This window comes from Engystomops pustulosus, chromosome 1 (assembly GCF_040894005.1).
Source record: "Engystomops pustulosus chromosome 1, aEngPut4.maternal, whole genome shotgun sequence".
Taxonomy (NCBI): domain Eukaryota; kingdom Metazoa; phylum Chordata; class Amphibia; order Anura; family Leptodactylidae; genus Engystomops; species Engystomops pustulosus.
In genome coordinates this window covers 112837829-112850949 of record NC_092411.1, presented here as the reverse complement: position 1 = coordinate 112850949, position 13121 = coordinate 112837829, and the positions used below count along the sequence as shown (strand labels likewise).

At 38.6% G+C, this 13121-nt stretch overlaps 1 protein-coding gene across 7 annotated transcripts in view; it reads left to right on the top strand.

Moving 5' to 3' along the window:
* Positions 1-13121, top strand: part of LOC140131432 (transducin-like enhancer protein 4) — a 99027-nt gene that overhangs the window by 26646 nt on the left and 59260 nt on the right. For 5 of the 7 annotated variants that reach the window (XM_072150894.1, XM_072150893.1, XM_072150897.1 and 2 more), the window contains 2 exons: positions 5276-5338; positions 8669-8743. In XM_072150894.1, coding sequence (XP_072006995.1) covers positions 5276-5338; positions 8669-8743 — 138 coding nt within the window. The remainder of the gene's footprint in view (positions 1-5275; positions 5339-8668; positions 8744-13121) is intronic. The other 2 variants (XM_072150895.1, XM_072150899.1) reach the window with 1 other exon arrangement.

The window sequence follows — 13121 nt, the reverse complement described above, 5'->3', positions numbered from 1 at the left end:
GGTTGCATCTATATGTAGATATATATTTAATTTTAATTTTTTAAATTAAGGTTTGCATTATACATGTGGTTTACAGATTGCGAACAGCAGTAAGCACAAAATGGCAATGGGGCCATCATTTCATGTACTTGGACTTGGCAGTGAAGTATGTTGTTTCAGCCCTCTCCAGCCTCTTGGTGACACGCCAGCAGAAACATTCCTTGTTAAATGAAGATGGTCCTTATCGATTTGACCCATGCTGTTCTCATCCTTTGTCACATTTAGAGGTGTGAGGATCAGGGTCTGGATGGTTTCAGTAGTATATGTAACAGCATTGCCATTTCCTCCTATTGATTTTCTTTCTCTTCCCCCCCCCCTCCCCTTCCCACACCTTGTATTATATATTTTGTTCTCCTTAACAGACTTGCCATTGAGCAGTGATGTGCATTTTCAAAGCAGAAATGGTATATTGATTGAGCGGTTGACAATCCTTTTGTTTGATTTTTCATATTTGAATGGTGTAAGGTTTTTCTTTTCTTTTTTGTAAAATATGTGCATGGTGAAATACAATATAAAAGGGCTGCAGTTGGAACACCTAACATCCTATTATTTATTTTTATTTTGTCCCTAGCGATGGAGATATAGATGTAGATATAATTAATAATATTATTATTATCAAAATAGATTATCTATTTTTTTTTTGTGTGTGTTACACATAGTGTATTGTGAGGTTTTCTACCATCACACCGCATTTAGCAGCAATAATTTAGCAGCTGTTGTTACGGAAGGTTCTTAATGCTTTGGCCGGCTTTAGAAAATGTAGCAAGGCCTAATAGCTTTCTGAAATTTGGATTGGGATAAACGGAATCTTTATGAATGTATGTGTTCAGAGATGCATGACCCACATAACCTACAAATTTGATTGGGTTGGCATCAACTGATGGATAGCAGATTAGAATCCCGTGGTTTGCAGGCTACAGATTTGTTGTCAAGCAAGATTTATCAGATGCAATCAGAATTTCAAGAGGGTAGACAGGAATTCCTAGGCACGGGTGTTTTTTTAATGTGTTTTATTTTTTCCTCGATCACCCCCCTCCCCACCTGTGTAGATGGGTAGTAATGTATTATATGAATGGTGGGAGAGAAAAATGTATGTATATTGGATGAATCTTCTCTCCCTAAAGCTGTCTGTCTGTTGTTCATCAGAAAGCAGGTCGCAGCTCAGTGAGCAGAAGAAAAGATTTTAATAGAAGTTGTGCCAAGGGCTGTAATGCATCATTTTAGGGCCCTAATTACATTACAATGACAAATATCAATGGTGACAACAGCAATAACCTACATCCTTTAATGGCTGTTCTGGAAAAGCAGTTTGGGCTCTGCGCCATTAGTTTAGACTGGCTTTCAAAATCATAGACCATTATAAACACGTTTCCATAGTGTTACTGTACAATAACTTAAGCTCAGTAGTATGAATTGTAAATTTCTCTCCATAGCGGTGTCTCTTGGGACATCAAAGTTGCTAAGGCAACATGTACTCTGTGATGAAATAGTATGAGGTTAAAGGGCTTCCAAGATGAAGCTACAAAATGATGCATTATTAAAAGGTCTCTCATGCCAATAAACATCATGCCAATTAACAACTGTCCCTAGTGCATTGTCTTGCACCAAGATTCTCGTCAATCAAATGGATGTAAATCCATCATATTGCAACAGATTCCCAAAGGAGAAGTTTTGCATGGATCCTCTGCAAAGTAACCCTGCTGGTTCCCCATATCAGTTCTAATGTGTCTTCTTAGTCTGCCTAAAAATCTATAAATAGATAGACAAATGGGTGTTGACAGCAGGGTTAGCGTTCTTACACAATATATTGGTGTAGACCATATAAAACTAGTTTGAGATAAACCAGTATAAAGTTGAATGGAAGCGGACTCCTGTGACAAAAGACATGGCAACTTCAATATGTCATACTATGTGAAATTTACCATAATTCTAACCAGGAAATGTACAAAGCAAAGAGAAGATGTAGTTGATATATTGAGAATACAAGTATTTACTAAAAAGGATGTTGGGAAAGCTACATGCATATCTCGAATTTTAGCCAGCATTTGTAAGGATGTGTTCGGCAGTTTTCTAGAGTGTCCGTTCAATGGAGGAATAGAGTGTCCGTTCAATGGAGGAATAGAGTGTCCGTTCAATGGAGGAATAGAGTGTCCGTTCAATGGAGGAATAGAGTGTCCGTTCAATGGAGGAATAGAGTGTCCGTTCAATGGAGGAATAGAGTGTCCGTTCAATGGAGGAATAGAGTGTCCGTTCAATGGAGGAATAGAGTGTCCGTTCAATGGAGGAATAGAGTGTCCGTTCAATGGAGGAATAGAGTGTCCGTTCAATGGAGGAATAGAGTGTCCGTTCAATGGAGGAATAGAGTGTCCGTTCAATGGAGGAATAGAGTGTCCGTTCAATGGAGGAATAGAGTGTCCGTTCAATGGAGGAATAGAGTGTCCGTTCAATGGAGGAATAGAGTGTCCGTTCAATGGAGGAATAGAGTGCATCCCACTGTATGCTCACACAGTAGGATACACTGTCCTGCTCCTTTACCCTCCCCTGAAAGCGGTGGAAAAGTGAACATCGGCAGCAGCCAGTTATTGACTGGTACAGATGTTCAGGGTGTTTCCCCATTGATGTAATATCACTACGGTCCTCCCAGAGCATAAGCTTAGCGGCCAGGGCCGGATGCAATACTTTGTTTGAATCCATCCCCCCATAGACTGTTATAGCCTACACTCAGCTTCGCTAAGCAGGAGGGTACAGGATGGAAAGTAGCTTGCTACGGCTTTGCATCCTGTGTTTACTGCTGGATTTGATGGAGGTGAAAAGGATGCCCTGACCTGCCAGTATATGCCTGGCAATATTCTCTGAACATATCTGTAAAATGAGATGTGAATGTAGCCTTAATGTATTCTTTAGAAGAGACCCATACTGTAGCACATGGTAAATATGGGTAGATCTTAAAGATGTTTCTCTAGGTTTCGTTCAGGAAGTGGTGAAATCACACACATGTAGACACCGGCCTAGTTTATTTTTTTCTTTAACCTTTCTTTCTAGTTCTGTAAAAGTGTAGGTGTGTAGAGTGAAAGAATGACACTTGAATAGGCCTTGCGTGCTGCTCAAGTGTTTCAAAGGTGTTTGTGGCAATATGACATGTTAGCTGTGGTTAGCTGTAGGGCTGAAGCTGTTTATAGGCCTTAGTGCTGAAGATGAATATCCACAGGAACTGAGGAACGGTTCGTGTGAGGATGTTCTGCCAGAATTTAATACTTGCGGTAATCACATAGAATTGAAAGTACAGGGTTCCCCTAATTGCTGGGTTATAACATTTTTTTTTTTATTTTAAGTAGTTATTTAAGCTATTAAAGTATAAATAATGTAAACTCCATTCATCCTTTCTAAAAGGAAATGATAAATCTACTAGTTTACATAATATATATACTCGAGTACAAGCCAAGTTTTTCAGCACAAAAATTTGTTGAAAAACCTCACCTCGGCCTATACTCGAGTCAAGAAAAAAACAAACTGTGTACTCTCCTTCTGAGGCCCCCCGCAGGTCCTATTCTATACTGTAATGCTCCGGCATCGGCTCCGTGTCACAGCGCTGTCCGTCACAGCCACTTGCTGACATTCTACTATGTGCATTGGCCCACACTATGATGGCAGCAAGCTATTGACATTGTGGGGCCTGCAACGTACTGCGCGGGGACACAGAGCCGATGCTGGAGCATTGCTGTATAGAAGAGGACCTGCGGGGGGGGGGGGGTATAGGGAGAGTCGTCTGAAGTAGACTGTTTGTTTTTTCTTACAGGCATTATATTGGGGGCAGAGGCTCTCAGGCTATATACTGGGGGGAGGCTGTGACCAATGCATTTCCCACCCTCGGCTTGTACTCGAGTCAATAGGTTTTCCAGTTTTGTGTTAAAATTAGAGGTCTCGGCTTTTACTCCTGTCGGCTTATACTCGAGTATATACGGTAATTTACTTTTGTTCTATATTGCCATAGACCTATGTGTGACCTCCTCTATGGTTTTCTGGGAGCTAAAAGGGGTTGTCTCTTCTATCAGTTATTCAACATAATCTGTGGATGTGTCATAAATACCTGAGGTCGGAAAAATCCCTTCAATTTGACTAGAAAAGTAGTTTGTCTTAAGAATAGAAAAGCAAAAAATATTTTAACCAGGAATAAATAAAGTACAATTTTTTAATGAATCTTGTTTAATCTTCTTTTTAATCTATCTAATAGCCCTTTTACCGTATGATAGCCTATTGTTTACATCAGTGGGTATATTTCTACCCTTGATCAGGCTTAATAGTGCTGTATTCTGCATTGTTTATCACTTTTGTATAATATCTTCTATGCTTCTGATGGTGTGCTACAGGGAGATGGTGAAAATGGATGTTTTTCTCTGTTTTGTAACAATTGGAGAGGGAGGAAAGTCGTGGAAAATGGTGTTTCTCGGATAGGCACCCATGACCTCTTTAAATACACGATTGGCCTAGGAATGGCTATATTGCTCATCATTTCTCTATTATAATGGAGGATTGTTGGATCCTCACAAGGTCATAGTATTGACAAAAGAATAGAACCTGTAATATTCCTTCTACCCTTGAGTTGTGTTGAGTTTGTAAACAATATTGTGCATATGACTGCATAGTATACGTTATGTTTTGTGTGTCTTTAAAAACCACCGGAGTCGCAACAGATGTGTTTATGTATTTTTGTATTTTTCACTGGTCACAAGTATTAGTTTTATTGTCTCTGTGTAATTCCTTCTGTGCAGTTTCCTAGCTGCGTGCTAGATGAGCTATAGATACTTGAGCCACTAACTCATTGGATGGTGTCAAATGCCGTGTGGATGTGCTCATTAATGTGTCACTGTCAGGTTTCAAGGCTGACTTGGCAACCTCTGCAGTTTTTTCAATGGTCTACTGATTTAGCTGTAAACACGTGAAAAAAAAATGCAAATTTATCAATCGAAATTTTGGCTGTTCTTTTCATTGCAACTTTTGAGAACTGGTCTTATTAACATACTGCTGAGCTGAAGATTTTGGACCTACTGCAGATTTGTGGCTCCTCTCACAGCTCTGGGTTCGCTTGCTTTTCCTTCCTAGGCGTTTATTTAGAGGCTTCGTACTTGATATACATATTTTAATATATCAAATGTTAATACTTTCTATCCGTGGGAAGAAAGGGCCTGTGAAATGCGTTTCTTAATGAAATGCTCTTATTTTTTTTCTTTCTCTGCAGGCTGAAATTGTCAAGAGACTGAATGCTATCTGCGCACAAGTCATTCCTTTTTTGTCCCAAGAGGTAAGCGAGCTTCATTTGTAGTCACCTAGCTAAGTAATGCCATTTAAATGACATGTGAGTTATAAAAAAAAAAATCCTCTAAGTATTTTCTCCTGCCTCGTATCTTGTGGTGCTTGTATTTCATTTTCTTGCTGCTCCACTCATTTCTAGCGCGGCGTCTTATTAAAATTCAAAGCAATATAATTTAAATGCACTTATATAGTGGAAAATGTTATAATGTGCTAAGCGTAATGCAGCTGTTTTCTTGTCATGTACGCGCAGTGTTGCTCAGAATTATGACTGTTTGTCAGAATGGCATCTAATAGACTAGATTGAAAAATTGCCAGAAGAGGTAGAGAATTGTTCTCCTCTCTTGATGATAGGCATTAAAGGCTTGCAGAGTTGAGGTTAGGCATATCAAGTGCTGCTAAAAGTAAACAAAGTGAATGGCGTCTTGGCTAACCGGTGCTGGAAGAATGCAAAGTTGTCACCAAGTAGGAATTCTTTTTTTTTTTTTTTTTTTTTTTTTTTTTTTTTTTTTTAAGCCACAATTTCCTTACCCTACAGTTACTAAAGGAGAACAGTCTTCACCTTGTTCATGTGTTTACTTTGGAAACTCCACTAGAAGCCGGTCAATGTGTCAAATGGTTGTTACTTGTTCCCAACTTTGTCCCTAGTGGCGCTGGTGTCTTGGATTATGAGATGAATAATCCATGGCAGATATGTTGGATCCAGCCAGGATTATAACAAATCCTATTGCCTTGCAATGGAGCCCTTGCTCAATGATAAACCAGTGTAATCTGCAGGAAGCATGTTATAGAACAGGGGTTGAGTGGAGTGATTTTGCAATGTATTCACTTTCTTTGCTGAGAAGTCAAGGAGGTGATCCCCACAGAGATCAATGTCAATCACTGATGGTAACACCTGCATCAATTTCTAAGTAGAGATGGATGGAGAAGTAACAAGTTGTTATACAGACTCTTTCCCAAATTACTCTGTATAAATATGCTCGGCTTCTCCTGCTATATACTGTGAACCATTTCCCATGTGACCCGTAAGGAATTTCCTAGACTGTAAACCTTTCTTTTGGGTCAGTCTTTCAATATGTGACTCTTGCTCCAGAATTTTCTATTACATTGTTACATCTGTAGTTCTCTTAGCTTTTTCATCTTGGTGTGGCCTTTTGATATCTGTGTAGTCAACCATGGCATATACACTTCGATAATGAGCACTATGTGGGGATACATCTATGTACTAGTGCTATGGGTGGCATGGTGGCTGAGTGGGTAGCACTTCTGCCTTGCAGCGCTGGGGTCCTGGGTTAGAATCCCACCCAGGTCAACATCTGCAAAGAGTTTGTATGTTCTCTCCGTGTTCCTCCGGTTTACTCCCACACTCCAAAACATACTGTTAGGTTATTTAGATTGTGAGCCCCATGGGGACAGGGACCAATTTGACATGCTTTGTGCAGTGCTGCTAATCTGTAGGCGCTATATAAATTAATAATAATAATAATAATAATAATAATAATAATAATAATAATAATAATATTATTATTATTATTATTATTATTATTATTATTATTATTCACAGCAATTTTCTGATCACAAGATTAAAACCAATAGATGGTATTGATTAAAGCTTTATTTCTTTAGCGCCATCATATTCTGCAGCTCTACAAATCATGGGACACGTGATTACTGAGTACAGTATTTTTCGGACTATAAGGTGCACCATCAATAAATGCCTACTAAAACATCTAGGTTCATATACAAGGCGCATCGGATTATAAGGATGAATGACCAGCAGGTGGCAGACCTGTGCACTGTTCAAGGCAGCTGTTGTCTGTAAGTTCATATATATATGGCGCACCGGGCTATAAGGCGCACCTTTTTATTTCTGAGAAATTCAAAGAATTTTTTTGTGTGGCTTATAGTCCGAAAAATACGGTAATGGCATGGTCATATGAAATAATAGGAATGAGGTTCCTACTCACAAGAGCTTATAATCCATAAATATTGCCTTCCTTCAGGCCAGAATTGCAGACGTGAACTTGGGCCCTTAGTGTTGGGAACCTGTTACATGTCCGTTTCAGGAGATCACTGGCCTTGGCGTCTTGTAATACAAGTTTAATGTGTTGTTGCATTCCAAGTTCTAGCGCTGAAAGTTAACCAGTTGCTGTCAGGATGATTTCTATGCCCCATAGTCATGGGGACAGCAAATATAATCTGGGGAATGCAAGCACAGCACTTTGAGGACATGCATAGCAGACCGCCTTTTCCCAGGACCAGGTCTTTTTATGTATTGATATGTATTTATTCCTTTTTCCCTTTTTTATTTTTATTCTATTCCATTGAACAGATTGTACCATAATTCTCCTAATTGGCCCATGCTGACTTTAATTCCGCCTCATTAACCAATACTTCAATCCTGTTGCTTCCAACTCTGATATGCCTGCAAAGAGAAAAAGTACCTAATTAAAATGACAGCAAATGTTATATATATATTTTTTTTTATTTATTTTTTTAGATTTTAGTTTAACTCATTAGTTCTTGATCTGTCATACCACCCTAAACAACTCCATATCTGGAACGGTTACTATGCGAGACCAAAGCCTTTCCGTTTCTATTTATTCTGCGTTTTTATGGTGGTTTACACTGTATCACTAAACCCACATGCCTACATTTCTTGCCAACCATATAGAAAATCCCTACTTTGTTGATGTATTCCTTGTGTAGTGTTTTGTTTGAAGTTTGCCCTGCAGATCTGTCTTAAAAGGCAATTCTAGAACATCCAATGGTAATCCATTATAGGAGCAATTAAAGCATTTACACTCTTCCCTGCTGATCTGTGGTAAACCACTTATAGCCCTGCTATTTGATGAGGTCATGAAGGAAATTGCCCATGCAGGGACCTGTATACTCAGCATAGAGCTCTGTATATGCGCAGCAGGAGGATGTTTACTTTGGGTACTTGTTGGAGGAAAGGTTGAGGTTAATGTTGATTAAAGTTCTCTAATTATTTCCTTATGGCAGGATCTTTCCCCACACCTTGTTAACTTGTGCACTATCTGCAATGAAAGCATAAACCAACATGCAGTCCCCAGTATGTTTACATATTGTGGGGAGGAATTTCGAGTAAACGCTAGGAAGTGCTGCCGGGGAGCATACAGTAGCCGTACTGTGTTCTACTTGACATAGAGGCTTTCTGAGAGCTGGCAGCTGGGTAAATGCCCATTCATTTACCACACTGTCAATAGAACTGAAAAGTTATATAGCTGTGTGCAGAAATCCATTAGGGGAAAAAAAAATGTCCAAAAAATTCTAAATTGCTTTGTTTCTCTCTTGCTAGCACCAGCAACAAGTGGTACAGGCGGTGGAACGTGCCAAACAGGTGACAATGGCAGAGTTGAATGCAATCATTGGGGTATGTCGTCTTTTCATCATTTCCGTGGTTTATTTGTTATATTTTCATTTATTTATTTGTTCTTCTCGTTTTGATGCATTTTTACCACTTTAATTTGTAAAATGTGTCGCCATGAAAATCTTGTTGGATGAAGCTTTTGATTGACTTGGAGCTTGGAATAGTATGGCGCATACTTGAACTTCACATGTATTGGTCACTAGAGCCTGGAGGAAATGCATTTATTAATCAGCTAAATTTATTCGACCTATTGCCCATTATATACAGCTGGATATTTTGGATTATAGTGTGTACTCCTTCCTTTTTAGTAGAAATCTCCCTATATATTTAAGCAAAAAAAATAGTTTTTTTTTTTTTTGACATAAGGAAAAGATTAATTGCATCCCTCACTGTTACCATGGCTCTTCATTTCCTGTATGTTCGAAGGAACCAGGAAGTAATCTGTCACTCACTGCCTGCAGTGGTTACTCACAATAACAGCAAATGATCAAGGAGTACTTCATACATTTTGGAAGAAACTCTGAAGTAGAGGGAGGTGGGTAATGCTCAACGGCAGCTGGGGGTGTTCCACATAATGCACTTTAGGGCAAGCTTGCGGCTTGGCCCCCATAGACACAAGCGGATGTATGTGAAATATAGGCTATATTAACAAGCTATATATGTCTGTAGCACGGTGGGCACACGTAGTCGCTACTCACCCCCGCACTTTTCCATAGATATATGGTGCACCGCGCTGTATTCTCTGGAAAGAAGGAAAATGTCCGATCTTTCTCCCGGCTACGGAAAGGTACCAGTCCCGTACGGTGCTGTACACCCATTGCCGTCAATAGGGACGTATTTATGGTGTATATACGTCAGCTATATAGCAAACAGTCTGATTGTGGAGCAGTACAGCGAGTATAATGGATCAAGTCCAATGGTGGGTGCACACCTCCAACAAACCCAATCCACCGGTTTATAAGGTCAGATATAAAAAAAAATGCAATGAGGAAGCACTCCAGTAAGTATAAAGGTGATCTTTATTCACCCATAGAGCCATTATCAAGCATGGCTTGAGCTGAAACGTTGCACCTTGTATTGCCATGGGTGAATAAAGATCACCTTTATACTTACCGGAGTGCTGCCTTATTGCATTTTTTTGGATACGTCAGCTGTACATATGTCCCCCATACGGCTGTGTGAATGGAGAGATGCATCTTTCTATGTTTTTCCTCAAAGATATGACCTATAGTAGCGCCTCTGACAGGTTTTGTATATGGATACATTTAATACGATGGGAGCTTTTCTGGCGTATACAATGAGCATATCCAAAAAGATGGAATTGGAGTAAATTCACACAACCACTTTATCATAGTGTAAGAAAAATACAAAAAATGCAGAATAAAATATTAAATATATATTTGAATAAAAATAATGGTACACATTTTCTTCGGCTAATGTATTTGGTGTTTTCATGAAAATAAAAAAAACATTCTATTTTTTTTTTTTTTTTTTTTTTTTTTCTCCCTTACTCTCTCTCTTCTTAAAAGTGAAGAGTATCTAAAAAGTACAATTCCTCCATATGTTGGCATTGGTAATGGCAGCTGCAGTCACGTGTTCTGTCACTGTGGAACTGGGCAGTCATTTTGTTTACATTGCCTCTAAAAGCGAAGGAAACAATGAAATATTGTCTGTTTCGCATCACAATGTGGAGGTGAGAAATCATAGTTTAATAACACATTATTCCCATCTATAATTATACAGCTGGTGCAAGCCGCTAAGTTATTCTAATGAAGGCACTACAACTGTACTTTTCTTATTCGCCCCCTCCCAAATGCTTTTTCTTTTGTGTATAGATTATACATAAAAGTCTTTTCCTCTTTTATTCAGTGTATCAAACACACTTTGAAATGCTAATTATTCCATTTACTTTCATTAAAATTCAAATTGCTGAGTGAAGATGTGGATAAGGGTCGCCGAATAATCAATCTGAAGTGAAGATATTGCCTCAATTATGCCTCTGTCTTTTAACAAGGAAATCAGCACTCTCTGATCCTTGCTGACGGAGGTAGAGTGCAATGTTCTGATTGTGGCCTGCATTTAATGGGCTATTTCTTATTCTGTTTTGTGCCCCTTTGACCGCAGGAGAATACTGGTAGTCAATTAAGGGTTATAAATGGAGAAAAAGTAACCTTTTATTTCCTGTGAAGTTCCCCAATAAAAAAGACAAATCTGGGAAGCTGTGTTCAGCCATGAATAACATTTGCTGCAAGCTCTTCAAGCACAAGGGGGAGGTGAAAAGGCCATTCCCCCTTTACTTTCCAGACGCTGGAAATATTTAAATAAAATGTCTTAACTCTGTACTATCGTGGAAAGATTTCCTGAATCCAGGGCAGCATAAAAACAAGAGTAAATTTCTTGTTTTTAATGCACTCATTTCTCTTGATCTTGTGATGTAAAGATACGTGCTTACACAACTGAGGACAAATGTGTCTCCATAGTAACAGACTACAATCTTATAATGTGTAGTCAGATGCTGCAGTCCCACTCTCTTGTCCACTGCTTCTTGGTAAATGTTGTAGGTAATTAAGATATAGGAACAAGATGGTGCCATGTGAATTAGCGAAGTGGGAAAATTTGATTTTTGATTTATCCACAAATTATAGCTAATAGGGATCACCGAAGAGATAGATTTGGTAATGATTTGTGGCTCACTGGCAAACATCGCTTGAACTTCCACCTGAATAATTTTGTTACCATTAAAACGTGTTGAGGTTCATAGTTTTAAGTTTTTTTTTGTTTTTTTTTTGTTTGTTACAATAATATATTTTTTTCCCATAATCCAATCTCTCAAACTGTTTAATGGTTCTTATGCCTCCATACAGACACCATCTCTGATTTTGTTTTATTGCAGAAAAGGGTCATAAATTTGCTCAAGCACCCTTTTGCTTTAAAACTCCCAATTGTGAGCCTGTTTGTTTTCATTTCTATGCACTTTTTTTTCTTTTTTCCTCTTCAGTCTGCAATTGGAACAGATTGCATGTTCTGCACGGTTGATTTTCATAGTGCAGATCTTAAACAACAATTTGTTTGCAGGCGGTGAACAGTCTGAAAACAGAATGTTTTCCTGCAACCTGTAAAGGTTCTGTTGTAATAAACAGTTCTGTTTGAATATTGGCATACAGCTGTCTGAGCAGAGTAAAAGCACAACCTGTGTGTTTTATCTTCCCTCCTCCGGTGTTTGTGTTTTGAGAAATTCATTCTTAAAATCTTATTTTTCCAGGCAAAACCTGTTTTAACATTTTTGAATGTTATTCATTTTTTTTTTTTCTTGATTGAAGGGTCACCAGTCTATTCATTCACATGATACATACCATTGCCTCTCATAGAACAGGTCTGAGCTATCAGTAGCTCTGCTGCTCCTGGGTCTTTAAGCCTATTGAGCTTTCTGCTCTTCTCATTAAGTTGCTTCACAGCCCCTTTCCACTGCTTCTGGTTGTATACTACAGCAGTGGTCATGGAATATGAACAGTATATTACAGAAAGTTTTTCAGCACCAGAACCCTTGTGGGAGCCATTGACGTGGGTTAAAAATTCACTCCACAGTCCTGCTGTTCCAGTTCCAATACTTTACACTGTTGATAGTTTTGACTGGTCAAAACTGCTGATTGTTTCCCTTTTTTTCCCCCATTTTTAGTCAACATCATACAAGCATGTCATTGCTGCGAAATATTGCATGGGCAAAATTGAATTGTCCTCAACAAGGAAGTCCAAAATACATTTTAGGTCATGGTTCCTTTTAGGCATCCATTAAGTAAAAGCTATTAGTTCAGTAATGCACTCTGCATTTGGGGGGACATTGATCATGGCCCGTTGTACTTTACTTAGTCTTGGTAAGGTTTGCGTATGTAGGAACATATGTTTACTTTTATGATCTCTCTTAAAACACAAATTTTGCTAATGATGTTAATTTTATTAGTGTTCTTTTTTTTCCTTTTGTAAGTAATGCTTTGTTTTTCCAGAATGTTCTTCCATTCTGCCTTTGTTCATAGAGCAGAAGGCAGCCTTCCAAGCACTATCCTTAGTGAATGGGTCTTTGTCATTATTTTCCCATCACTAATACCAGAATTACTGTTGGATTTTCTAGGTCTGAGCTAATGTCTCAATCAGAACGTTTATAAATCTTTATATACTTTGAAGCAACTGCTGAACAGACAGAAATCGATCAGATGCGTATTATATCATTGCAGGGACTAGTGATGCTATTCATTAGTTCCAGATATGTGCCTAGCTTCTGCTTCTAATATATTTGACCTTGAAAACTAGGCTTTGTGTGGGTTGCTATATTTTTCTACAACCCACAACTGTTCAAAAAAGAACACTAAAATAAAGGTTCTGATTC